General features: G+C 39.3%; 1 protein-coding gene across 1 annotated transcript in view; it reads left to right on the top strand.

Moving 5' to 3' along the window:
* The window catches only part of ELL2 (elongation factor for RNA polymerase II 2), a 73,247-nt gene extending 48,130 nt beyond the window's left edge, over positions 1–25,117 (top strand). Inside the window, exons 5-12 of the mRNA XM_059175515.1 lie at positions 5,676–5,935; positions 9,632–9,756; positions 9,903–9,990; positions 11,667–12,237; positions 14,807–14,873; positions 18,554–18,725; positions 20,983–21,027; positions 21,118–25,117. Coding sequence (XP_059031498.1) covers positions 5,676–5,935; positions 9,632–9,756; positions 9,903–9,990; positions 11,667–12,237; positions 14,807–14,873; positions 18,554–18,725; positions 20,983–21,027; positions 21,118–21,234 — 1,445 coding nt within the window. The 3' untranslated portion in view covers positions 21,235–25,117. The remainder of the gene's footprint in view (positions 1–5,675; positions 5,936–9,631; positions 9,757–9,902; positions 9,991–11,666; positions 12,238–14,806; positions 14,874–18,553; positions 18,726–20,982; positions 21,028–21,117) is intronic.
* Positions 25,118–27,671: the final 2,554 nt, after the last annotated feature.

Raw genomic sequence — 27,671 nt, 5'->3', positions numbered from 1 at the left:
TTTACCTTGATTTATTCCAAAGTTTGCAGATCAGCAGTGATCACTGTACGTTTCCATTGAATGATCTGTGGGTGTCCCCTTGGTTTGTGTGTGTGTTTGTTTTGATAGGGTCAGGTGCAGTTTATCTGCACAGCATGTTACATGGCAGACTTGACACCCCCCAGAATCACATAACTCATACTATTCCTAAAGTGCAGGAATTTTCAAACTTTTGAATTTTTTTATAGGCACTACAGATAACTTATTTACATTTTTTAGGAGTGACCACGTAAAATCTGAGGTTATCTAAAGTTTAAATTTGAGCCAGAGTACATCCATGCTGTTCTCAGACAGGCTGGCCTCCCTCTGCGCACACGTACATTTGCCCCCACAGAGCTCTGCAGTGACCCTGCCAGGCTGCACATCCCACTCTGCTGGGTCCTCTGTGCTCTGGCCACTCGCCAGCACGGTACAGCGTTCTCTGGTCTTCAGTCTTGTCGATAACCTCTTCAGCCTTTATACTTTTGGTCGTATAACCCCAGCTCCTTTTAACTTTTCTTAAGATGGCTGTATCCCAACCTTTTAATTATTTTTATTGCTCTCCTCTGGACTGCCTCCATTTCTTCAGCTCAGAATTCAAACCTTAAGTGTTTGATTTTTTTACAGTGCTTTGTTATGGTATGTTTTGACCTTTTGATTTTAATCTTATCCATTGCTAGACCTTTACCATATTTCTTTCCTTTTAGGTGGCTCTGTTTGTATCTTCCTGCTCTTTTAGTACTTCAGAACTATCTGACTCACTCGTTTCTTTCAAATGTACTCATTTACCCTTCGGTACTAATATTACCAGAATATTAGTATTCTAGAGTGCTTGCTGTGCACAAGACACTGGTTAGCACTTTACATGCAGTTCCTCCTCTAGATCTCAAAACCACCCTGTAAGGGAGGTTATGATTACCTCTCCATCTTACATATCACCTTGTTGGTAACAACAGATAGCAAATGATATGGATTTGGCCCCTTAACAAGTTGTGTTATTTTCATAAGACAATAGGAGATACCTCTTCAGTTCATAATTGAATATATCATATAAAATAATGCCCGAAGCTCACCTTCGCCACCTTAGAAGTACCTGCAGAACAAGGCTTCTCTCAAGAGTGTCAGCCTGGATGGAGGACAAATGGGAATAATGCTGGTCTCACTGAGGGGTTGTGCTGGCATAATGTCAGGCCAGACCTCTGGCAGCTGAATTAGGGCACAAGCCCTCTTGTGACTCCTTTGGGTCACCTGGCCTAGTCACCCAGGAATAGAAGCTTTTGAGCCCCTCTTATAGACTGAAAACAAAACAAAACAAAAAACAACTTATTTTGCCTGGAGAAGAGCAGAAGAGCCTTTAACCTAGGAAACATTATTATTTCTTCAGAATATTTATGCTTCTAGTCATGAAATTTATATCAGTGGTGAGCACTGTTGTGTTACAATCATTTCACTTTGTTTTTAAAAAAAAAAGAAAAGAAAAAAAACCCTCAAGAATCACTTGATGGAACCACTGCTCCATTTTATCAGTATATCTGCTCACTGATTTTTACCTAAATTCTGGAATTTTATTGAATTGTAAATTTTTAATACATGCTAATATTTATTTAAATGTATAAAATAACCCAACCAGTATAATTTCTAGAATTCTTTCTCCAATTTTCCCAACTACTGCCCCATCCTCCTTATTTATAATGAGTTGATACATGTTTAAATGACCTTAGACAAATCATTTAACATCTGTGGACCTTAATGTTCTCAATTATTAGATAAGGTGTATTTGAACTGGGTCAAAGGTCCTTTGTCATTCTAAATTTTGTGACCATTATGTGTATATATATATATGTATACACACACACACACACACACACACACACACATATATATATATATATTTGGATAATAAACCTTTTGAAACAAAAGAGTATAAGTGCCAAATGGTGGAGATGGTTTCCACTGCAGTGGATTACGTATTTAATCATGACAGTCACCCCATCATCAAGATCCTGCCAGTGTTTTTTAAAGCATTGGGTTGGTGTTGCCAGGGCTTCTAGTCAGGTTCCACAGAACAGGAAAACCACTGCAGAAGACATCTACAGCTTCTGCTCTCTTTCTGATGTACTGATTTAACACCTTCCTTTCAGAGAGTTTAATCAGAACCACTAGACAGAGGGATAAATACTTCTACAATCTCATATTAAATGGAGACGCTAGAAGTGGACTCCTTGTTATGAAACAGCAGTTCAGATATAGTCCCAGATTACACAACTCCGTCAGACCCACTGCTGCTGTTTATATAAGGAGCCCAGGGAATTGATTAGCAGTTGAGTCTGGGAAGAGAATTAGGTTCTCCCACAGGCTTTATTAAAAGGGCTGTTCTGAGGCGAATGTGAAAAAATAAAAATAAAACCTTTCTTCTGCCAACTTTGAACCTCCTATATTCTTGCTTTACTTTTTTTTCTATTTTTTTTTTCTTTAGCATCTCAGTTCCATAACTGCTTAGGGCACTGATGTTTTCTTCATCTGTAGCCTGTCTTTTATGTTAAACCAGAGGACTTCTTCCTGACTGAATAGGCACAGACTGATGGGGAGGCAGCAAGCAAGTGATCTTTACATAAAACTCAGGGACCCAGTGTGTCTGGATTGCTCTGTCAGCACTTAAAAGAAGTGGGTTACTCCCACAACTGGCTGTTTAAAGGAAAAATGAGAGTGGGGCATCTGGGTGGCTCAGTAAGTTGAGCATGCAACTCTTGATCCTCAGGGTCCTGAGTTCAAGTCCCAAGTTGGATAGAGCTTACATTTTTAAAAAGGGGGGAAAAAATGAGTAAAGGAAAAATGAGATAACAGTAAAGGAATGTACTGGGGGTAGGAAATTCATGTATTAGTAACAGCCTACCTTTAGGCCCCAGGTGAGACTCCACTACTGTCATATCCCTGACCAGATTCTAATTTCTTGTCAAAGATCATACCCCTTTCAGGGGCAAAATGAGCCTCCCTTATTTGTCTGCCCTGCGCTTGCTTCAGGGAGGAGTGGTGGTAAACTCAGGAGACCTTGGGGCTCTCCAGAGACTTGAGGATCAGAGGTGGGTCAGACATACAGAGGAGGTGGGGCAGCCTGGAACACACTGGTAGTACTGTGGCTTTTTGTTTTTATTTTATTTGCCTTCCTTGCTGGCTTGAATTCATTCTAAACGATCAATCATGGTACATGTGAGCTTAGCTAAAAAACTCACTGTCTACTCCCCTCCCTAGAGAAGAGTGGGTGGGAGGGCTCCAGCTTTGTTTGGGGAAGTAAGTGTAAGCTAAACAGGTTTCAAGGGGGAGAGTGGAATTCATAGCGTTTCCTAAACTTCTGTGACCCTGACTCCCCCCCCGCCCAAGTCCCTATTAAAATTTCAAGGAAAGTACTGTTTGTTGATACTGTTACAACTGAGAAGTGGTAGATTGGAGGATGTGCAGTTGCCACATTAGAAATTTAGGTGTTTCTTCAGACGCTGGCATCCTTGCAATGTGGGGACATACACACCACATTGATTCTGGCTCCTCTGCTGTTTACTTGTTCTCTCACTGCCATTCACTTTGACACTTTGCTAGTCATCAAATGCTGATTCAAAGTCCGCTAGTCAACAAAGTGGCTACAGCCTACGCATAATGGAGCTTAACCTAACAGGAAGCAATGGCAGACATGAGGCATTTGTTCATAAAACCTTTCCTACAAAGAAATACATGTAAGAAAAGTCACGTACTAATAACAGAACTTTCTAAGTGCTGAGTGAGCACTTTAGACCATTTGAGTTTATCTCCTTGAAAGCCTCAGTTTTGGGGCGCCTGGGTGGCTCAGTGGGTTAAAGCCTCTGCCTTCGGCTCAGGTCATGATCCCAGGGTCCTGGGATTGAGCCCCACATCGGGCTCTCTGCTCAGCAGGGAGCCTGCTTCCCCCCCTCTCTCTGCCTTCCTCTCTGCCTACTTGTGATCTCACTCTGTCAAATAAATAAATAAAATATTTTAAAAAAAAAAAAAGAAAAGAAAAAGAAAGCCTCAGTTTTCTCACCTGTGCCATGTGAGACTGCCGTGAGTGACCATGCCTGTTTCATCAGGTTACAGACTTAGTGTGTGTAAAGATCTTAGCACAGTGTCTCCACCACCACCACCTAATTGGTTCATGGTAAATATTAGTTCCCTGCCCATCTGGCACTAGGGTTAGCTATCTCTACATTAATAAAAATACAGAAACCAGATCTATCTCTAAAACTTTAATCACACCTTTAATAGCTTTTCCTGTTACTGGGCAGTGTTCCTTTAATGTTGAGTTCCTTTGTTGTGCAATATTTTGATCTGATATTAATAACTCATTGCGTCCAGACAGTAGAGAAATACAAGAGTCAGTGAGATATCTGTCCTTTCTCCTTTATTCCTAGGCAGGATTGTGTAGACAGCCCCTCTGGCTAGGCCTCAGGACCCCAGCATGGACAGAATTATTATTAAAGTTCCTGCCCGGTTAAGCTGTTTTCACACCAGACCAGACCAGACCATAGCACTTAAGATACTGCTCTGAATTACCCACTGTTTCTAGTTGCTAGTCTTGTTCCTAATGTACTTGCCCCACACTGCATGTCATCACCAGTTCTCCCCACCCATTGACCAGAGGGCACAGAGTTGGAGGTTTAGAGTGTACTAAAGGTGCTAAAAGATTTCACCTCAGAAATTATAAAATGAGGGTCTTCTACAGTGTGATTCCAAATTTTTTTTCTGGTTTTGTCAGTGATCAGCTATGTCCTGATGGCTCTGGGCATGCAGTATCCAGGTCACTTCAGCCCAGAGATACTTTCTAGAAGTAGCCACTTGCCACTTATCAATGTTAAGTTTAAGCAGAAAGTAGGTTAATTACCACATGGCACTTGCCTGGCAGGAATGATGTGAAGGCCTCCTTTTTACCATTTTTCTGTTGCTCTAATTCACCTGTGTACCCTCAGCCTTGCAGTGGAAGTGCCTGCTTGTCTGGCCCTCTTAGATTGTTTTTAGTTTGGTTAGTTTTGGTTTTGGTTTTTGACTTATAAAATTTGGTACGGCCTATTGAAAAGGAAAATGTCTAGTGGATGTCCTTCTGAATGTTGATCCCAAATTAGCCTGGACCCCCTTTTTGTGGTTCCTGAATCTGTGAGATTAAGATAATTCCCCAGCTCAGCCAAAAGTATGGTCTCAGTGAGAGCCAACAGGTATTTCTCATGTTTCACATTTGCTATATTCTGTCTGCCAAAGAAATGACATATAATATGTAGATAAGTTCTGTAAACAGCACAGGTAAACACAGAAATTATTAAATTTCCACTTAACATGAACTACCTATGACCTTAAAATTTCCAGTCTGTTGCTACAGTGTGTCACTAATGTACCATATGTAGCTAAGTGACCAGAATAATTCCATATGCATATTTATTCCAGTAAATAGTTCTATCAAAACAATTTCAAATCCATAATTTTAGGACATTTATTCAAAATGCCTTCTGTTTGTAGTTCTCGTTAAAGTAAAAACTGAAATAAAAAGGCCTTAATTCCCTCCAGAAATGAAGAAGTACCTAAATCAGAGTTGAGGAAACTGAGATGCTCATTAATGTTCTTAACTGCAAATGTGTAACAGTGTCATTTCCACTGGACTTTAGGGAAAAGAGTGCAGATTCGGAAAGCACCTCAAGCTGTTTCAGATGCAGTACCCGAGAGGAAACGGTCAACCCCCATGAACCCTGCAAATACGATTCGAAAAACACATGGCAGCAGCAGTGTTTCTCAGCGGCCATACAGGGACAGAGTGATTCACTTACTGGCACTGAAGGCCTACAAGAAACCTGAGCTGCTGGCTCGACTGCAGAAAGATGGTGTCAATCAAAAAGACAAGAACTCCCTCGGAGCAATTTTACAGCAGGTGAGACACCTGGAGAGAGTTCCTTCCTTGTACTTTCTTGTTGAGAAGCTCATGTAAGAAGGCTTCTTGTGGGGTGCCTGGGTGGCTCAGTGGGTTAAGCCTCTGCCTTCAGCTCAGGTCATGATCTCAGGGTTCTGGGATGGAGTCCTGCATCGGGCTCTCTGCTCAGCAGGGAACCTGCTTCCTCCTCTCTCTCTCTCTCTGCTTGCCTCTCTGCCTACTTGTGATCTCTCTCTGTCAAATAAATAAAATCTTTAAAAAAAAAAAAAAAAAGGCTGCTTCTTGTTGCTATTGAGGTAGAGAAATTTCAGCATCATCTTGATCAATGGTATATGAATTATAAGTCTTAAATATTAAGTCATCTTCTTTTAAATATTTAATTAAAAAACTAATTGAACTGTAGCATTTATAGTAGGTTTTATAAGTTAGAGGCTACTGAATTGTTAATTTTTAAAAAAGTAAATTTCAAGTCATTATCTTCATTTGAATTAAACAAATTTTGCTCTGAAATTCCATAAAAATAAGTTTCTGTTGTCTCTTTTTGGTCTTGACTCACCTAAACTATTGCTGTAGTATTTATTCGTTTATATAGGTGAAGTTGTACAATTTATTTTTATCAGTCTTCGGTTGGTATAAGCTAGAATTTTTAATCTACAAGTTTTAAATGTGTCTTGCCTTGCATGCTCTTTACACTGCCTTTTTCTACCACCGAGTATGCTGAGATCATTCACTTGTCTTCATTAAGGGTTAACTTTGATCAATTACCTTATAATCATAAGCTTAAGTATAAAAGTAGATCACTAGTTTTGTTGAAGTCACTAGTTTGTCAGACTTTAACTCTGTATACTTTTCATATTGATTTTGAGTCATAAATGTTGTAGCATTCAAATGAAATTTTTTCTGAAGCAGTAACATTTCCAAAGTTCTTAAATTTTGCCATTAAAAAATACAAACCTGCATGTTTTCATTAGTTACTCAAAAAATAATACTTTTAAGTCTGTTTTTTCTTTTTTTTAAATTTTTATTTTATTTTATTTTAAGATTTTATTTATATATTTGACAGAGAGAGATCACAAGTAGGCAGAGAGGCAGGCAGAGAGAGAGAGAGGAGGAAGCAGGCTCCTTGCTGAGTAGAGAGCCCGATGCGGGACTCGATCCCAGGACCCTGAGATCATGACCTGAGCCGAAGGCAGTGGCTTAACCCACTGAGCCACCCAGGCGCCCCATAAGTCTGTTTTTTCATTTATTCTCCTATTCAAGTCATGATACTAAATGTTATGAAAGAATAAAGCCAAAGTTTCCAGTTCTGGGTTAACCAATCTCCAAGTATCTTGGGCAGTCTCAAGGATCTTACTAAATTATTTAAGTACTTTCTGGAAAATCTTAATTTAAATCCTTATGTCACATAACAATTTTAAGAGCTCAAAAGACAGGATGAAAGTGAATAAGGGTGAGAGTATATACGTTTCCGATTTTTTATTTGGGGAAGGAGGGAGGTTCAGGTTACAAATCACAAAATACCTGGTGACTGAATCTCCAGAAAAGTTGTAAGTTACCTCCTAGGCTAGAGGATAAGATGGCAAAATGGTGGCAATTGATTGACACAGAGGATACTGGTGATGTCAGTAGTGAAGTGATTATGTATACAGACATGAAGATTTTAAAGTGTAGGTTTGCTTAACTCAGCAGCAAATGGGGCATGAGTGTCATTAGTACTGATCATTTGGCAGAATCTAGAGCATTGTCTCATCCTAACTGCATGTTAGAATCTTCTGTGGAACTTTAATAAAATGCCAGTGTCTGGATTCTAACCCAGATCAACTACATGGAGCAACTGAATGGATACTGAGCCGTTGACTTATGAGAGGGATGGCAAGGAACAAGTGTATGGTCAGCAATCGGGAATTCTGTCTGGAAGATGTCTGTTAGACATACCCAAATGGTGATAGATGTTCATTGGGTACATGTAAGGGACTGGTGTTCAGAAGACACTTGGAGCTGGAGTTATAAATTAGGAGATAGCAACATATGGACTGTCTACTGAGAAAGCTTTAGAGCTGGGGCACCTGGCTGGCTCAGCTGAAGGAACACAAAACTCTTGATCTCAAAACCATGAGTTTGAGCCCCACGTTGGGTATAAAGATTACTTAAATAAATTAAAAAAAAAAAAAGATAAAGAAAGCCTAGGGCTGAATGAAATAATCTTAGGTGAAGATGATGACAGTGAAGAAAACAGAAAATAGCTCCTAAGCATCTAGCATATAGAAGAGTGCGTGCACACACAAACACACACACACGCAAAACAAAAGAAAAAAAGGGAGGAGGAGGAAAACAGGAGAATAGCCGAGTATGAATCCTAGAGAAGCAATGGGGTCTTAACTCTGTGTCGTCCCAAGGATAATAGGAAAGCTAAGCATTGTTGCTATTTTTCCACTTTGAGAAATCTGGTTGTGTCTCATTCTAATGTATTTGCAAATTTGAATCTTAAGCCTACCATTTTCTACTTTATAACAACATTAACGTTAACATTGTTAATGCTTTTCTTACAGCTTTCCTTACTGTAAGAAAAGCATAAGAAAAGCATAAACCACCATAATACATTTGATAGTACTTTTCTTTAGAAGGACACAGAAAGAAGTGAAGCTGTTAAAAAAAGACCATTCCAGTAGAGAATGACAGGAGAAATATCTTTCTGCCAGCCTTAAAAATGATTCTTGGTTTGGCACCTGAATCCATACATTTGTATTGTTTGTGGAATCGAGGCCTGGACACTCTAGGAATTGCAGTTATATGGTAGGAAAAGATTACACTTAAGAATAAACTGGTTGACTAGTTACAATAATTTGAGGGTTATTTCTTTTTATTGGTTTTTAGGAATTTCAAGGACTTTGAATAAGTGGTTCTTCAGGAGAACTGGCAGTCACAAGAAGCAGGCTTAGCAAGCCAAGAAAATGACAGACAAGGACATTAGAATTGATACTATTTATGGAGATAATTTCTGCTGATTACTGAAGGGAAAGTTTATAACCTAGCATTTGGGAACTCTTTGGTTTCTACCTAATACAAATGACCAAGGATTTTTACTGTGATTCAAAAGTAATGGAGTTAATGACCAGAAGTAGATAATGAAGTTGTTAAACCTCACTCCTTATACTAGAAAAACTTAAATTTAAAAAAGTAAAAAAAAGGGGCACCTGGGTGGCTCAGTAGGTTAAGCCTTTGCCTTCAGCTCAGGTCATGATCTCAGGGGCCTGGGATCGAGCCCCATGTCGGGATCTCTGCTCAGCAGGAAGACTTCTTTCCCCTCTCTCTCTGCCTGCTTCTCTGCCTGCTTGTGATCTCTCTCTCTATCTCTGTCAAATAAATAAATAAAATCTTTTTTAAAAATAAATAAATAAAAGTAAAAAAAATAAACTAAATAAACCTCCCTCCACTTTTTGCCTACTATAAGCTTTTTGAATAGAAATATGACATACAGTGGATATTCAGGGATAAAATGTTTAGCTACTTATATAAAAAGTTTAAATTTCCCAAATGAAGTCAAATAGCATTTATTGAGATCTGGCATATGCAAAACTAGCAGTCCCTTTGGGGCCAATTGGTATAGTTATTCTCAGTGTAAATGCAAAATGCTGCCTGTTTTGGGTTAGGAAGTAGCAAAAAGATCTAATGCTCTGTTTTCATACCATGTACCAGGTAGCTAATCTGAATCCAAAGGACCTCTCATATACCTTAAAGGATTATGTTTTTAAAGAGCTTCAAAGAGACTGGCCTGGATACAGTGAAATAGACAGACGGTCATTAGAGTCAGTGCTCTCAAGGTAAATCTGTTTTTTTTCCTTAAAAAAAAGTTTTAGTCATTGTTACTTAAGTGTTGAGAAAAAAACAAGGAAAAAACAAAGGTAAGCTTTTTATCATGAACATTTGAAAATTCTCCCCATAACTGGAACTGGTGTCTCCTTTACAGAAAACTAAATCCATCTCAGAGTGCTGCCAGCACCAGCCGTTCAGAATCTCCCGTATGTTCTAATAGAGATGCTGCATCTTCTCCTCAGGTATTCATAAAATTATATAATCATAGCCCTGAAGTGAACCTCAGGAGCCACCTAGTTCAGGTGGTCTGATTTATGCACGAGAAAATGAGGCTCCAAGAAGCTGCATAGCTTGTCTTCCCACAGTCACATAGCTAGTTATCATGGCAGAGCTCTGTCTAGAATTCAGGTCCCAGCTCACAGCGCAGGCCTCTTTTTCCCTACACGGCACTGCTTGTCAAAGTGCTTAATATCTGCTTTGCTTCTCCATATTTAAAGTTTACATGTGTTATAAGATTATCTACTTTTCTATTAGGTCACTGACTAGAAGACTTATTTAGTCCCATATCCAGTCTCAAATTATACAAAAAATTGAAGAGATTTAATATTATCTGAAAGATGTTCGAGAAAACTTTTCTTGGGGAAAAATGTTTCTAAAATAAGCAAAGAAAAAATTCTGTCATTTTCAGACATGTCTTTAATGTACTTTTTTCAGTTAGATCCCAGTCAGAATACTCCATTTAGACCTCACTCCTTCCAGCTTAAGTTCCCCCCAAGAGATTCCTTGGTTCCCTGGTTTGGGGCAGACCTATCTACCAGTGCTACTGACAAAGTGCTCCTCTCTCTGGACCGTCCTCCCAAGGACTGGGGAGATGGGACAGATGTGTGGAGAACGGTAAGCATGCGCTGGGCAAAAGGCTGTTCGTATATCAAAAAAAGTTAGAAACCTATTGTGAGTAACAGAGGAAGGACAAAATAAAAGCAGTTCTGTCCTTGCATGGACATTGTCTATACAAGCCTTACTTTTAGTGCCAACTACCATGGAGTTATTTATACTCTGATCTAATTATATAATGGCTGCCAAATCAATGATGCTAAACTGAAAACAGAATAAATTGATGGGATGATTAACTATTACTTTCCTCCAGGCTGAAGTTTAGGCCACATCATTCATTACATTGGATATATGCTTCATACTTTTCAACTATCGGAATTTTCTTTTTCATTTAAATATTACTGTTGCTGGATTGTGCTTAGTATAAGCATAATTTTTAAAAATTTTTGAAACATTAATTCCATATCATTTTTGTGGACTCATTGTCATTAAGACTTCTTTTCCAGTCCATTGAAGAGGTATATTTACAGGGAAGAAATTGAACAGCATTTCAGCAGGGATGGAGATACTTAGAGAAGGTGCCAGCTGTTCTCATTTTAAGACAGGTGAAATAATAAATGACAGCCAGAGTATTCATAACTGGAGCGCCTTAGCACATGAGGAGAGATTAAGTAAGTATAGGTTTTTATTGCCCCTTCCCTACCCTTCTTAGTCCTGACAGCGTGAAATGGTACAAACTGCTTTCTCCTCTCAGTGTAACTGGGTCAGCGGTGGCCCACAGAGGAAGGAGGGTACCTCTATTTAATACTCTCTGAAGTGGTAGAGTCCACCTAAATTGGCATGGTCTCCCAAAGAACTTAGGGTATGGCTATAGGATCAGAAAGTTCAGAAAACATATTTGCCAGATTCTCCCTTTTGTTTCTGTGGATTGTCTGTTCCTGCGTAAGCTTGCAGAGTGGTAGACACAATGCTGGTGATAAACTTAAGAATGAGTAAAATTCCTCAGTTGTTCATATGGTAACCAGTGATGTTGAGGTTTCATACAAACTGGCTCATTTCTTTTCTGCTTCCCTCCTCCCCACAGAAACGGCTTTTAGATTCAGACTTCATCGATCCTTTAATGAATAAAAAAGCTCGAATATCTCACCTGACAAACAGAGTTCCGCCAACATTAAATGGCCATTTGAATCCCCCCAGTGAGAAGTCTGCCGCAGGCCTCCTGCCGCCCCCTGCAGCTGCTGCCATCCCTACCCCACCACCGCTGCCTCCAACCCACCTGCCCGTCTCCAATCCTCCTCAGACTGTAAACTCTAACTCCAATTCCCCCAGCACTCCAGAAGGCCGGGGGACTCAAGACCTACCTGTTGACAGTTTCAGTCAAAACAGTAGTATCTATGAGGACCAGCAAGATCAATATACCTCTAGGACTTCTCTGGGAACCTTACCCCCTGGTTCAGTTCTACTAAAGTGTCCAAAGCCTATGGAAGAAAACCATTCAATGTCTCACAAAAAGTCCAAAAAGAAGTCTAAAAAACACAAGGAAAAGGACCAAATTAAAAAGCACGACATTGAGATGACAGAAGAAAAGGAAGAGGGCCTTAAAGGAGAAGAGGAAATCGCCAAGCTGAACAGCTCCAGTCCAGATTCCAATGAAGGTATATTTTACATTCGTAAAACCAGCTGCGCGTGTTCAGTGAACGGGCAGAGCAGACTCATCATGAGTGTGAGATTATGCTGTTTATGATTACTAGTGCTTTTTTAGCCATTGACCTTCTGCTATTAATCTTACATAGTGTCGCAGTTTTGAGAGCAGATTTTCTTCTTGTATTTAATAGCAGTCATTTTTCGTCTCTTTTTAACCAACGATTAAACACAGTTTCTTGAGAATAAGATGGTAACATCTGAAAATGACTTTATTATCCTCCAGAGAGCCCATTCTAGAAGGTAGACTGTGTTGCGCTTTCCCATAACTGCCAGGGTACTATGCAACCTCGGCGTGACCTATTATTATGTGCCAGTCTTGAACTAATTTAACCAGACACACAATTAGCGATAAAAATAATTCTTTTCCTTCTTTGCCAAAGAAACAGGGTCACCCCTCCCTTAATTAATATTAACACAGGGGAAATGTCAAATTCTTTATAAGACAGGCAAGGTAGGATTGCATATGCAAATCCATCACATCATTGTTACTCAGAGTGAAAGCAGTCTGTCTTATGTAAGGCTATTGGCAGTTTGCATGACAGAGCTTAAGAATTCTTTTTTAATTTTAAGAACATTGTTTTAGTAAACTAGTATTAATTGTTAGCAAAATTTAACCATTTCAAGCTTTTGGAAACTGTTAAAAGCCAAATATGTAGAGATGCAAAGAAGCTTATTACAATGCTTTACTTCTGAAGAAAAGCTAATCAGGAGAAAGACCACTTACCTGAGGTATAATGATCTTTAACACGAGAGACAAAAACTCTATTTTTCTTACTTAAAAAAAGTTGTCCTCTAAAACTTAACGTCCCCCATGCCAGCACGTCAGAGATTCAAACCCATCATTTAGCATTGCCGCCAGTTTTAAACCCAGCTTAACTAAAGCAAAATTCCCTAGGAAAATACAACTTCAGAAAAGTTACTTTAATGAATAGAATTTAAGGAGTGTTGTCTTTCTGTAATTCGCCCATAATACTGGAAGTCTGTGACCCTTAGATTTAACTGACCATTTTTACCACATGAGAGAAACTTTGCAGAATAGTATGTTGCAATGCCTTTACTGACCTGGGTCGAGTGTACTACACATCAAAGTTGACCTGTTGAAACACTGAAATCCGTATGGTACTGTATAGTGGCCCAAAAGGTATGGGTAAGCTTTTTCCCTCGAGTACTACTGTACTTGAATTTGCCAGGTCAGGAAATGGCAAGAGGTAATGACCTTGTGTTCAGAGTTAGCAAGCCACGTTCCTGGTTCTATCCCAGCCTCCACACTTCCCACTCTGAGGTGGTAATCCTGAGTCAGGCTGGTGTTGGAGCAACTGGGTCCCACTATTAGGAGACCTACAGCAGACAGAGTGTGAGTGTTCAAGTTGGAGGCCTGGAGAAGCAAACCTGGTCTTTGAATCCTCCACTGAGGATGTAGTACTTCTCAAAGCCATTGAGATTATCACAGAATACTGAGCGTAGATCCAGACCCACAGCCCTTGAATCTATTGGAATTGATCTGGTGTTTGTAGCAAAGAAGCCAGGTGACGTGCACTTGATGCCTTTTCCTTTAAGACTCAGGCTGTCATAAAAAAGACAGACTCAGGCGTGAGTCAACACAAAAACAAACAACCGTGAACAATAATCCCACAGAGTCTGCATAATTTATTTACTATACTTGGTCTTTTAAAATATTAAACAAAGAAATTATGAAATTTTCACTTTTGTTTTATATTGGACATGCATGTTTTGCCAGCAGGCAGGGTTAGGACTTGAGTTAGTAATTTAATTCTACTATAAATGATAAAAAATTACCCTATAAAGTCTAAACATACCCTCAGGAAATGGTGCATTCACACAAATAGAATACTGACTGAGGGATTTTACACACTTAGCATAGCCCTGAATGACTGGCAGTTTCTTTATTTGTCTATTTATTTTGTCCTTTTAAAAACAAATCTGTAGTATTATGAGGTATAGAGATGGGAGGAGTATAAATCGCGATTCAGTAATGCCTTATTTTGAATTACTTTAAATTGATAAACGGGAAAACTTCACTGCTTCCTCTGTCTGCATACAAAAAAGGTAGCAATAAAATACAGTGACCGCAGCAGTCTGCTACCTGACTTCATTGTCTCATCTGCCTTGTTTGAATCCTCTGAAAAGTAGATGTTGATGTAAAATTTGTATCTTGCATTGTCTGGCTGCATCTGCCACCACAGTCTTTGAATTGCTGGGCAGATGCCACAACTGTTGTGGAAAGAATAGAAGATTGACCTTGGGTTAAGATGGAATTCCTTTATTGTGCAGACACTGCAGTAGCCAGGGCGCTTTCAATGCCTGGCGTCAGTTCTGCTGGCCCTGGTCATAGGGCCTCTATTGTTTGTGTTCAATTGTATTCCTTGCTCACTGTTGCTTATTGAGATGGAAGAATAGAATTTGAGGAAGAGTGTTCCAGATGTTTCTGATCTATTTTAGAATTATAGGCATTTTATAACCATACTGTTTGGTGAAAGCTTGAATTTTTCTTCATTATAGGAGTTAAAGAGGGATGCACTGCCTCCACAGAGCCTTCTTCAACAATTGAACTCCCAGATTATTTGATGTAAGTTCAGACGTCTTGCAATGGGAGAGGACTGTTTAATTTTAGAAAGTTTGCAAATTTTTTTCCCATAATTTGCAAATCAAGAAAAGAAGTTCCAGAAATAGAGCCCTGGAGCCACCCCTGCGTTTGAAAGGCTGCCATTAAGCCTGCTCATCCCAAATCCACCCCTGTCTGCCTGAGCAGGTTGTGCCTCCCCCTGCTCTGAGCTCTGCTCCATGGCCTTTAAGTACAGAGAAGCCTGTCCTTTGTTCCGAGGCCAGTCCAGGCATTTGATTATGGAAGATTTCAGGGATCTGACTCTTCAAAGCTGACAGCCTGTCAATGCACATTCACTTGTTTCCCCCAAAGAGAGTTTATTACTGATAAAGAGCTTAAATCTCCACAGTTAATACAAAGTAGAGATAGACTGATTTTCATTTAAATAAAGCTCTGCCATCGAATTAATTTTTAAGAGGAGAGAATAGTAAAATTTGATCATTTAACTTTAGTACCAGTTATAATGTTTTTCTTGTTATGGCAATAAGTTGCTAAATGCTGAGCTGGGAACATTTTTGTAACTGGTTATCACAGAAATTATAACTTATACACATAATTCTAGCTTTTTTATAGACTCAGAGGCTTCTGCGTAAGAAGAAATAATTAAGTTGCAAGAGCCTGGAAAAATGGAGAGCGGAAGAGCGAACAGATAGGACTGCAGGATAGCTCTGAAAATTAACAAATGGACAAAATAATTTGAATGTAGATTGGAAAATGAACTCTGAGCTCTGTGAACATTTTTTCCTCTTAGTAGCGTGGCGGACAAAGTTAAGCTGTGCTGTTTAGCCCTCCATGTACCACGAAATGTTCATTTCTAAAGTGGAGAACATTTTATACTTTAAATGTGTTACTTTTGCTTAACAGTAGTGTGAAAGCTATACTTAACGGGGAATGATACAGCATGAAACCATAATGCTCGTTATCATCTCTTAACTGAAAAGATGCCAAGAAACCATGCTGAATCCTCTCTCATCTGAGATGGTGATATAGTTTTAGAGTTCTGAAAGGGAGTTTTGCAAAGCAACCACCACTGAACTGGCCCAGGAAGGGCTGGTTGGGGGACAGCGCCTGCAGGGCTCCACTGATGAGGGAGTTCACCTCTCCTTTTGCAAACCCACTTCTCCTCAAAAGTCTTGTGAAAGTTGCCCCCTCAGATGACAACTGCAGTACTGTGCCCTTGTTCTCTTGTGGTGGATTTTGAAATCCCCTTTTTTTGTAATAATGACACAGACTAGTTATATGTGACAAAATCATGTGGGGAGACTAAAAAATAATTCTAACCCTTTCCTCATGGATTCAGGATGTTGCTGTGTTTTGTCGACTTAAACCGTTAGTTCTATATTTAAAAACTCATTTTTAACTCCCTAATCTAAGGATGGTTGCTACATCTTCCTCAGCACGTTTTCATATGTTTGTCGTGTTTCTGGCTTTTAAAAATCATGAAAGTACGTAACCTCTGTGATTGTTTAACTTATTTTATCCCAAGACTATCTGATGTAAATATAGCAAATTTTCTTAAAATGGTGAGAAGGCATGAATTTTCAAAAACACTGAAATTACAGAACTTAAACTTTGATTGTTTCAGAAGAAAACCAAAAAGATATACAATAAAACCTTAATGATCAGTCTCTGAATAATACATACTTAAACCACAATATTCCTAATTTTTGTATAATAAGAATACTTCTGTTACTTGTGGTTGTGAAATAGCCAAACCCTTTAAAATTTTACTCTATCCCTGCAGTAGGAACCAACTAGAGAACCATAACAGTTTTTTGGTTTTTTGTTGTTGTTGTTGTTTTTAATAGTGAAGTGTTTTTTGTTAGAATGCCAGTATAACCAAGTAATCTTCTATAATAGCAACACAACTGTTGGCCAGTTTGGTATTTTTCCCTAAGGAAATTATTAAATAAAATACCAAGGCTGTAGCCTCGTTTGTGATTTTGAGAAAGCAGGATATTTTATACAATAAATGAAGCCTGAGTTTCATGAGCAGTTTAGCCATTTTGCTTTCATACACTTATTCCCAGGAACCTCTTTTCCCACCCTGGGCTTCTTCTGGTGTGCAGTCAGGACAGCCCTGTCTAGGAGAGTACTGCTTCTCTGCTTGGCTGGCCCCATTCCTTTTACAGCAAAGACACCAGCAGGGCGCCCTAAATCAGCATACTACTGCTGTCTCAGTTACACTTAGAAAAATAAACCTCCACAGTGTCTAACTCAGCATGAATAAAAATATTAATGAGGACATTAAGGTTGCACAGGTGCATCACTTTTCTCACATTTCCAACTAGACATTTTACCCTCTCATTTTGAATAAAACTGTTAAGATTATCTGAATCCATTTTTGTAGAGGACTGAACACCAGGGTTTTCCCTGCACTCAAGAATATATCTGCATGCCTGAGGCATGCTGAGGCACCTGCTACTTGCCTGAAATTGCTTTGAAATCTCAATTTTTATCTCAAAAAGTCGAGGGAATTTTGCATCCCACAACAGGAATTGAGAACAGAGATCCAGGCCAGAACCTGGTGTGGTCCCACTTCCCAGAGTCACAAACAAATAATACTAACTTTGTTTTAATATCAAAATGCTGTTTTAATTTGCTTGCCACTGAATAAACTTGACACTCTGGGAAAATGGCCTTCACTTACCAGTTTCCTTAAGTTATTCACAACCTGAAGTAAAACAGATTTATGGCCTTTTAATTAAGAAAGTAAATTAGAATGATAGTATACAATGATGTCCAGTTACACAGACTGTGATATTTTAATGTTGAAAAGAACTAGAAATATGCCCCTTTTTTGGCCATTTTTCCCCATTGGTCTCTCATTTCAAAAGAAGACAATTACTTTTTTGTATTTTATACATTTGCCTAGTCAAACGTGGGAGGAAAGAAGTAGAGGGAACAAGCCAGAGGCACCTTGCTGGCAGCAGGTGTAAACAGCCAAAGACAGACCTCCTCTCATAAAGCAGCAGATCTCCAGAGAGCTCTGACTTCAGCACTGAGTGACTATGTAACACTCTCCTGGTTTCATGTTACTCATGGAGGCCTTCTGTTTCCATGTGACTCGTGACAGACGGCTTGGCCTCTGCCACTAGTGTGGTAGTGAATTATTTTGGATAAAGAAAGATTTGGAGGGGCGCCTGGGTGGCTCAGTGGGTTAAGCCGCTGCCTTCGGCTCAGGTCATGATCTCAGGGTCCTAGGATCGAGTCCCGTATCGGGCTCTCTGCTCAGCAGGGGAGCCTGTTTCCTCCTTTCTCTCTGCCTGCCTCTCTGCCTACTTGTAATCTCTCTCTGTCGAATAAATAAATAAAATCTTAAAAAAAAGAAAAAGAAAAAGAAAGATTTGGAAAGCTAAATCTGTGTTTAGTGTTGTTTTCTAGTCACACTTCAGTTCCATTGCCACCATGTTTTTTTCACATTTACTTTCCTTCCCTGGAGGTCTTAAGCTCTCCTGTGGGATAATTTCACGTGAAAGTCATCTGAAAGGAGTGACATGGGGGCAAACAATGGCAAGGCAGCATTCAGTCTTGGGATACGTGCTTGGATATGGTTTCTAAGTTTTTTGTTTAAATATCAGGCTTATGCATCATGTTGATTGTATAGTCTCTCTCCATTTATCTTATTTTTTTTTTCTCATTAGAAAATATATTGCTATCGTCTCCTATGAGCAACGCCAAAATTACAAGGATGACTTCAATGCTGAGTATGATGAGTACAGGGCCTTGCATGCCAGGATGGAGACTGTAGCTAGAAGATTTATCAAACTAGATGCACAACGAAAGCGGCTTTCTCCAGGCTCAAAAGAGTATCAGGTAAACATGTTTGCTTCTAGATAGGCTGACTTCCATATTTTACCCTCTTTGTTCTCTGCCTGGCCCATTCCCAGGCAATCTGCTGGCCTTCAGAGCAGGTCTTCTGGCAAACCAGGCTCTCTTCAGCTTTTGGTCTTCATTTAAAATTAGCTAGGAAACTAAATATTTGAACTAGTTCTCAAACCTAAGTAAATACTATTTTCCTGTCAGTGAAAAAAATAACTTTATATGGCAAAGTATGTATAAAATATGTAATATATGCTTAATCTTCACTGTAACATACTAAAGAGAGTATCAAGGAAAAAAGCAAATACAACTATATAGGAAGAAAAGTTGGATTGGGGATTCATTGAAATATTTGATTGAACTGCCCACTCAGATATAGCTGCTAGTTCTGGTGCTGTTCCCCAAAATTGCTATTTCGAGTACATTAAAAAAGAAAAAAACCTCAATCTTGCATAGAATAAGGAAGATCCAGACATAAAATACAAACAGGGTTTAATACCCAGAGATTTGGGGTTTAAGTGAAAAGTTTGGTATTTCCAGCTCTTCCGAAGCCTGACAGTTAATACATACTAATCTCTTTTCACTTCCCGACTTTAAGTGGTAGTGTTACCACAGCTGACAAACCAGTAGAAGCCAGCCAGACCTGTGTACTGGTTGTTCTCATAGTTAACAAGCAAAATGTTTAACTGTTTAATGTTTTAAATGAAGATTTCCCTCTTTGTGTGGGCCACATAACTTGTCACACTTCACAACCATAGATGGTGCCTTCATCTGGCCTACTACTGTTTTTCTGACAGGAATCTGCATTAGAGAATGAATGGGTTTCCCCCAGTGGGGAAAATAGCCTGAGAGCATCTGTGCTCACAGGCACAGAAAAGACTCAGGTCTCTTCCTCAGCTCTGAAAGACTCAGGTGTCTTTCATTAGTGGGCCTTAATCTTTAAACAGGCTGCCTAGAGTTACAGAAGATTTTTCAGAGGAATTAGTGTCTGAGGGTGCTCTTGATATGGTGGTTTGGGGTTTGTTTTTTTAGATATAGCTATTTACCCTTGTACCCTGATTATATTTAAACTAAAATGTAATTCCAAGAACTGCTTAGTGGTTAGGAGGAGGCTCCAGAGCTAGATTGCATGGCCTTGATTCCCAGCTGTACCATTTAATATTTGTGTGACTTGTGCAAGTTACCTTACTTTCTTCAAAGTCCCCCTCCATAAATAAGGTGATTATAGAGTTGTGCAGAGTAAATGTAAGCATTTGGAAACTGCTTAAATCCATAGTATATAAAGTTACATAAATATTAGCCATTTTCTCCAGCCACCTAATATCCCTCCCTAGAGGCAATCAGTAGTACTGGTTTCCAGTGTATTCTTTCAAAGGTCTGTGTATGTGTTTGTAAGATGTATATACACAAACAGATTCATGTATGTGCCATATGTAATTGAATTTAAGATGTCATCAATCGCAGTATATACCATGGTCTTCTGTCCCAGTAAGTTAAACTGATACATTATTTATCTGATCTCATTAAAATGAGAAAAAAATGGGGCGCCTGGGTGGCTCAGTGGGTTAAGCCTCTGCCTTCGGCTCAGGTCATGATCTCAGGGTTCTGGGATCGAGCCTCACATCAGGCTCCCTGCTCGGCGGGGAGTCCGCCTCCCCCTGCCCCCGTCTCTACCTGACCCACTGCCTAGTTGTGATCTCTCTCTGTCAAATAAATAAATAAAATATTTTTAAAAATAACATAAAATGAGAAGAAATGTACATCTTAGAAGTAATGAAATTCTTAGACTTATCATTCTATTTCCCCCTTTAAACAACTAATATCAAATTGTATAAATCATTCTGCACTTTGCTTTATTCATTAAACAATACAATGTACCTTAGAGAACTTTATATAAATGCATGAAGCACTTCCCCTTTTTAATGGCCTCTTAGGATCCCTTTGCATGCATTAATGGACACTGAAATTTTGTGTACTGTCTTTTGCTTTACACATGCTACCGCAGCAAGTAACCTTGTACACATAGCGTTTCACTCAGTCACAAGCAAATCTGGAAGAGAAGTAGAGAAGTGCTGAGTCAGTTCTGCGTTTGCTGTTTTGATAGCAGTTGCCAAATTGCCTTCTTTAAAGATGGTACCAGTTTACATTCCCATCATCAGTATTTCCAACACCCTTACTGAGTGGGTCTTAGCTGTTTATATTGCCAAAAAGAAAAGTTGTTCCCTTCTGATTTTAATTTTTAATTTTGTAGAATGTTCACGAAGAAGTCTTACAAGAATATCAGAAGATCAAGCAGGTAGGATCATCACTGTGGGTTTTCTGACCCGTAGTTGGGAAGTATTACACATTCTGCAACCTAATTCCTCCCTGTTTTTTTCCTCTGCAGTCCAGTCCCAATTATCATGAAGAAAAATATAGATGCGAGTATCTTCATAACAAGCTGGCTCACATCAAAAGACTAATAGGTGAATTTGACCAACAGCAAGCAGAGTCATGGCACTAAATCTGCTTGGACCAGAAGATGTGAATAAACTTAAGCTTATTTATTTAAAATTCCAAATGAGTTGCTCTAAGATTCTAAAAAAAAAAAAAAAATGAAACTTTGCTTGTTGAAAGTTTCAGTATTAGCAAACTTGAGTTAATTTACTTTTATTTTTCCCCCTTTTTACTTTGCTTCCCTGCATTTTTGAAGCTGCTTTTTTCTGGTCCTTCTCCCCACCCCGACCCTACCCCCAAGACTTATGTTTGTCAATAGAAATCGTGTTTTTTTAGACATTGGGGATCTGGTGTCTATACTTCAAATCAATTTTTTTTCCTTAAAAACTTACATTTGTCATTAGAAATGATTTTTTTTTAGATATTGGGGATCCAGTGTCCATACTTCAAAGTTATGTGTGTTTAAAAAATAATAATAATGTGCAAGGTGAAATGCTTTTGGATAAACATAAGCCTATTTTCTGACCTTTCGTAATGCAAACTCTTTGCCTTAAATGGTAGAATATTTAGAAATTTGCACAAAATACAAAAAAAAAAAATTTAAACATTGTTTTGGAGGGTTAAGAAATAGAAAGGCATATGTGTATGTGTACAAATAAGCACACACATATGTACATACAGGCTGACTTGATCTAGACAGTGAATCTGCCCTGCAAGTTAACCCCCCATTGCAATGGTTGCCTTAAGGTGTTTGCTAGTTGTGTACATAGTGTGGTTAATCATTAGCTACACTGCTTCCCACTTGGTTAGAGCAATGGGAAGCATACTGTGGCCTACCAGCGTCTGAAAACGTGTGCTCGACCGGTATGTGTGCAGAGGTGGTGTGGATGTGGATGTGAGCGTGCATGGAGGACAAAAGCTGCTACTCTCAGTAGGCCAAACGCTCAGGTTAAACAACTGACGAGTGTTACTGTAGGGGTTGGTTTTGTTTTTGTTTTTGTTTTTTTTCTGTCAAATTGCTACTTCTATTGTGGAAGACAAAAGCATTTCCATTTCAACAGTTTGTCAGCTTTATTAATGTTGGGCAAAATCAATATGTTATGAAAATGAAACAGATCTATAGTTTTGGGGCAAAATTATAAAATTAAACATGTAGGTAACCTATTTATATACTGCTATAAAGTATTTTTTGAAGAGAGATATGCAAAGAAGCTATTACCTACAAGAAATGTATATTTAAAGATTTTTTTTTTCATCCTGGGAGCCAGGAATATAAAAAAGAGCAGATATATTTAACCATAACATACTGTGATTCATCAAACAGCACAAACTTTCATTTCATGGAGTTTATCTGTTGACGTTGATTTAAACTATCATTTGTTTTATCATGTGGGAACATAAGTTATGTGGTCAAAAATACAAGGATTTTGAATAATGTTGATTCAACTTGTGTTGTCTTACCGTATTGTCTTTTCAAAGTGCTGCCAGTTGAAAAGGGAAGCATTATGTTTACAAATCTGTTTTGAAATGTTTGCCAAAATTTTGGTAGTATCTTTAATAAAGATGTTTGTCTCCAGCATCCAAAAAATAAATAAATAAATAATAACTTTGTTGTGTATCAGTGTAAACCAGAAAATGTTGGTTTCTGGAAAACCAGAAAGAGCATATAGACGAACTTTCCTCTTGGCAGTTCTTCTAAAACCTTAACTGGAAAGAGTAGATAATGTCGAAGAGTATACAAAAGTACAGACTGGTACAAGACTGCACTAGAACTCTATAACATTACTACAGAAATTAGATTCTGTGTAGCATGGACCTCTTAAGGAATTGGTTTCTTTTAGCATTGAGATCCCTGGTGCTCTTCCTTTTACCTCAGAATTGGAACAATCATTACTAAATGTTCACTGATTTCAAACTTTGAGTTGTAAGAAGATAGGAAAGGAAAGTTAATTGGGGATAACTTTGTTCCTCGTATTATGGTGGAGTTTCCTAAGGGATTTGTTTGTAGGTGATGACCTCACTGGTGTTATTTCTTGGACAGCTTGGCCTTTTAATCAGAGATTTCTGCTGCTATTTGCTCTGAGCAGTGTTTCTCAAAAGCAAGGTGCTTGGACCACTTGCCTCACCCAAATTAGAATCTCTGGGTATAGCACCCAGGTATCCACGCTTCGGTAAATAGCCTCCAGGTGACTCTTGCAAGGGAAGGTTTGAGAACCATTGGCTTAGATATGGCATGAAACCTTTGGGTCTCTAAATCTCAAAGATTTGAACTAAAGTTGAACTCTTTGCCTTTTTTTAAGCCCATCCTCCCTGTCAGCAGGCACAAATCACTCTGCCCCCTACGTGATCTAAGGCACCTCTCAACTGTTTCACTGCCAGCCCTTATCTCAGAACTTGTTTATGAACAAGGCTTCCAGTTGGTTCTTAGCCCTTGGAGCTCCCACCCACATACATCAGCACATATTCTGATTTACAAATTGGGTAATAATGGAAACTGGAGATACATTATAAAAATTCAGCATTACACATCCATAGACTTGACCACGTATCTATAAAAGCCTTAATTTTAATATTTGTTGTATACACTGGGCAGATCCTTGCGAAATATGTATCTATCAGTTGCAAATCTGAGTTATAAATCTCTGAATCTACTATTACCTGAGGCTGCATCTCTTTTGAAGATGGGCATGAGTCTATTAAAATATTTATAATCGTCCTTTATCTCCTGCAAGATTTTTAAATTATCTCAAATAACTGCTGTAGGAATGAGTGGCCACTTAGTACCAGTTACTCTGGTAGAAGAATTTATTTATTTAGTTGTTTTGAGAGACACAAGTATAAAACATATTATCAAGATGAGACAATGAGTTGTGTTACTTTTTGGGCCACATTTCATCTAAAATAATTTGAAGTACTTGTGAAAATTTTTTACCAACAGCAGATTAGGTCTAGATTAAATTAGCATCTGGCTTAATACAAACCAAAAGGAACATTGACTAGATATGCTTTTGTTTTTTGTTTTTTTTAAGTAGGGTTTCTGTTTCCTATCTTGTCATTTATTTCCCATGGAATATTTGAGAGGGGGTAATAACTTCCAGCTCTGAGTAGCGATGGAGGTTCAGTACTTGCTCTCACAAAGTAATTGGTACAATCAGTTTATCTCATTGCTCCATGCATACTGATCCGAAAAAATTCAGTATTAATTTCCTTTCATCTCTGATTGATCTTTTAAACTTTATAGTTTTCTTGTCCCTTAAAGTATTTCACCTTATTATGTAAACCAAACACATACTTGCATGTTGGAAGCAAGATGCTGAAATGAGGGTTAGACACAAGTGGTCCATCAGTTCTGACACTCTCCTGGGTTGCCTTATCCCTTCCATTAGTGCAGTCAGTCTTTGCTTCTGGAACTTGGCTGAAACTCCTGGGCCAGTTCACGGTGTTTCTGGCAGTGTGAGTGTTGAGTCATGTACGCTTGGTATCCGCCCTCACTACTTTTGAAGTTCCTATGGTTTATTACTTGCCTAAGTGTTACTAAATCCTTTTCTTATGTATACTGGATGGGGGGGGGAAATTGTAGCCAGCATGTTGAGGAAACTTTTGTGAAAGGATACAAATTGATTCTACTAAATGAAGGCAACAGAAGATGTTATCAATGTTCTTTGTACTCTGAAACTAAATAAGGCTGTGAGGCTCATTTCAAAATATTTTGAAGTGTTAAAAATATATATATGTGTGTGTGTATATATATGTATGTGTGTGTGTATATATACATATATACACATATATATAATCTCTACACTGTTTCTTAGTTGTTCCACCCAAACCATGTTAGGACGCTCAAAGGTAAAATGTCGCAGGGACTTTTCAGTTGTAACTAAGCTTGGCAGCTGTGGTGGTCCCTTTTGTTCTACACCAATTTCAATTCAATAAAAATGTTAACTTTGCAATTCTGGCAATTGTTTTTCCTTTGTCTCATTTCAAGGCTCTTAAATTTCTCTAAGGAAAAAAAGAGAAGAACCCACAACAAAGTGCTCTCTGATGCCCTAATGGAAGTGATCCTCCTGGGACACAGATACTTATTGGTGACTCTAAGATGTAGGTGCTGGGTATTGGCTCCAGGATCCTGCCTGTTTCCTAAGTGTATGGCATGCCCTCCAGAGGCAACATCTACTTGGAGAACAATAATCACAGTTACCATGTAAGGGTTTCCTGTGGCTTACACACTTTGTGCATGCACTGTCCCATTAACTCCTCACCACAGCCCTGTTACACCATTTTATAGGTGAGTGAACTGAGGCTTAGAGAAGTTAAGAGACTTGTCCATGACACAGCTGGTAAACAGTGGAAGCTGGGAAGCCTGACCCCAGCGTCTGTGTCCTTCACTGCTTCTCCAAACTGCCCCTCTTAATACTGGCACCTTAGCGTGAGCTTCACACAGTGACCATTCCAGCAACACCACACAAGCTAGACAGACTCTAGAGTCAAAGGAGACTAGAATGTGAGGGGTGGGGTAATACCTAGTGGATTATTTTCAATGAGGTGATTTTTTCAGAAATGATGGATAAATGTGGAGAGGCCAAAATAATTTTTGAGAAAAAATAGGTTTCCTTTGTTTTCAAATGTGTGCAGTCATAACAAGGGGGCTATGTGAGCAAGACGGGGGCGGGGTTGCGGGGAGGGTGGGCTATGCAGATAGAGGCTCAGGGCAGGGTACAGTCCTAGAATCACACTAGAATCACTCTTTGTAGTAAAAGGCTATCTCAGTAACGGACTCCAGCTTAGGCACTGTCCAGTCTGAATTAGACGGACATAAGAGTATTTCTCCTAGCTGGGTCCTCAACCTCTGCTTTCTGCAAGTTTTCTGAAGGAATAATGGAAAGGGAAAAGATGAAGTCCTCAACCAAACACTGATACAGAAAACCTGGAATGATCGATCAGAGCCAGGAGTCGTTCTGGTTAGGTTTATGAGGAGCCTCGGGGATGAATGAATGAAGTTCCTAATGTTATCATTGTGTCCTCAGCCCTCGCCCATGGGACATTTAACACACTCTTCTCAGCTGTAAAGTGGAAACATGCCTTCTTACTGAAGGCTTGGAAGAGGCTTTATTGTTGTTCGTAACGCACTGGGGAGTTCCGTGAAAAACTGCTCTCTAAATTATGGATTGTCCGCTGGCTGCAATAAGAGTTTGTCGGAGCATTAGTTTCCTGGTGAACCAATCCTTTTGGACTGATTGCTGAGGGGGCAAAGGCAGAGAGAGGCTTGAGGTTTCAAGGTGGAGTGTTTGGGGTTTGTTTTATTGAATGCCGAGACCTACACAGACTTGCTCCACGGGTTTTACCTTTCTGAGGTTGGGACAGGAGGCTGGCAGTGGCAGGAAGTGGCTCTGATATTTTGTGATTGCTCAATTCTCAAGCTGGGGTCAGATGATCCTGCTCTGTGTGGAAGTAGAGATGTGTCTTTACAACTGCTGCCTGCTGAATTCAACTGGCCAGCCAGGCTGGTTTGTCTTAACTGTAATTAGATCCTTGGTACAATATGGGCATTTGTAGATGGAAGATAAGAATTCCATTTCTGGATTTGTGAAATGGATGAGAGTGCTTCCTAAAGATGAACCCACGTGATCACCCACCACACTTGGAGTTCTGAAGCTGGGACTTCTAGAGGAATGGCCACCTGCCTTTATAGTTTGTGGACTTCTAAGGGCTTACAGAATTCCACCGTGGTGTAGACAGATGGCATGCTCAGCCTTGCCAGTCTCATCACCTGCTGCACCTACTCTCTCGGAACACCAGTCACCTTTGGATTCTCCAGTAGCCCCCGCTCCTCCTATCCCAAGGTCTTACTCAATACTTGCTGTCTCTTCTGTACTACTGGATCTGTCCTCCAACCCTTCCTCACTTAGCTAAGTCCTCCTCACCCTCAAGATCTCCCCTTAACATCACCTTCTCCAGAAAACTGCCCTAACCTCTCAGACTAACTCAGGTCGTGCTGGTCTATGCTCTGTTTCATCTTCTACTTCTCCTTCATGGCATTTATCCCAATTATAACTTAACTACTAGTTGTATTAAGTTCCATGAGAGTGGAGACTGTTTCATTCTCTAGGGTGTTCCCAGCTCCTAGTCTAGTACCTGGCATAGAGAAGGTGCCCAGTAACAATTTATTCAAAGAAGGAATGAGGAAGGTTATTCATATATGTCCTACTTAAGATTCACGTGGCCAGAGGATTTGGATTACTGCAAGAGCCTGCTGTGTCATTTAGGTCTACATGCCTTGCCGCTTCTTTCCAGAGTCATGATTTAGAATTTAGTTGCTGATGGCAGACTGACTTGCCTTTGGGAGTCCCTTTGCCATGATTAACTAACTGGACACCTTCAAGGGGATGTGTCTTTCCAATTTGGCATTCATACCTCTAGTCACTTCTGGAACACGAGCATTTCAGTAGTCTGTACTGGTTTGTAATATAAAATTAAATGATTTTGAAAGTGACTTTTATTTATCAT

Source organism: Mustela lutreola, chromosome 5 (genome assembly GCF_030435805.1).
Source record: "Mustela lutreola isolate mMusLut2 chromosome 5, mMusLut2.pri, whole genome shotgun sequence".
NCBI classification, from domain to species: domain Eukaryota; kingdom Metazoa; phylum Chordata; class Mammalia; order Carnivora; family Mustelidae; genus Mustela; species Mustela lutreola.
Note: the sequence above shows the minus strand (reverse complement) of the source record. Positions and strands in the feature narration are given on the sequence as shown.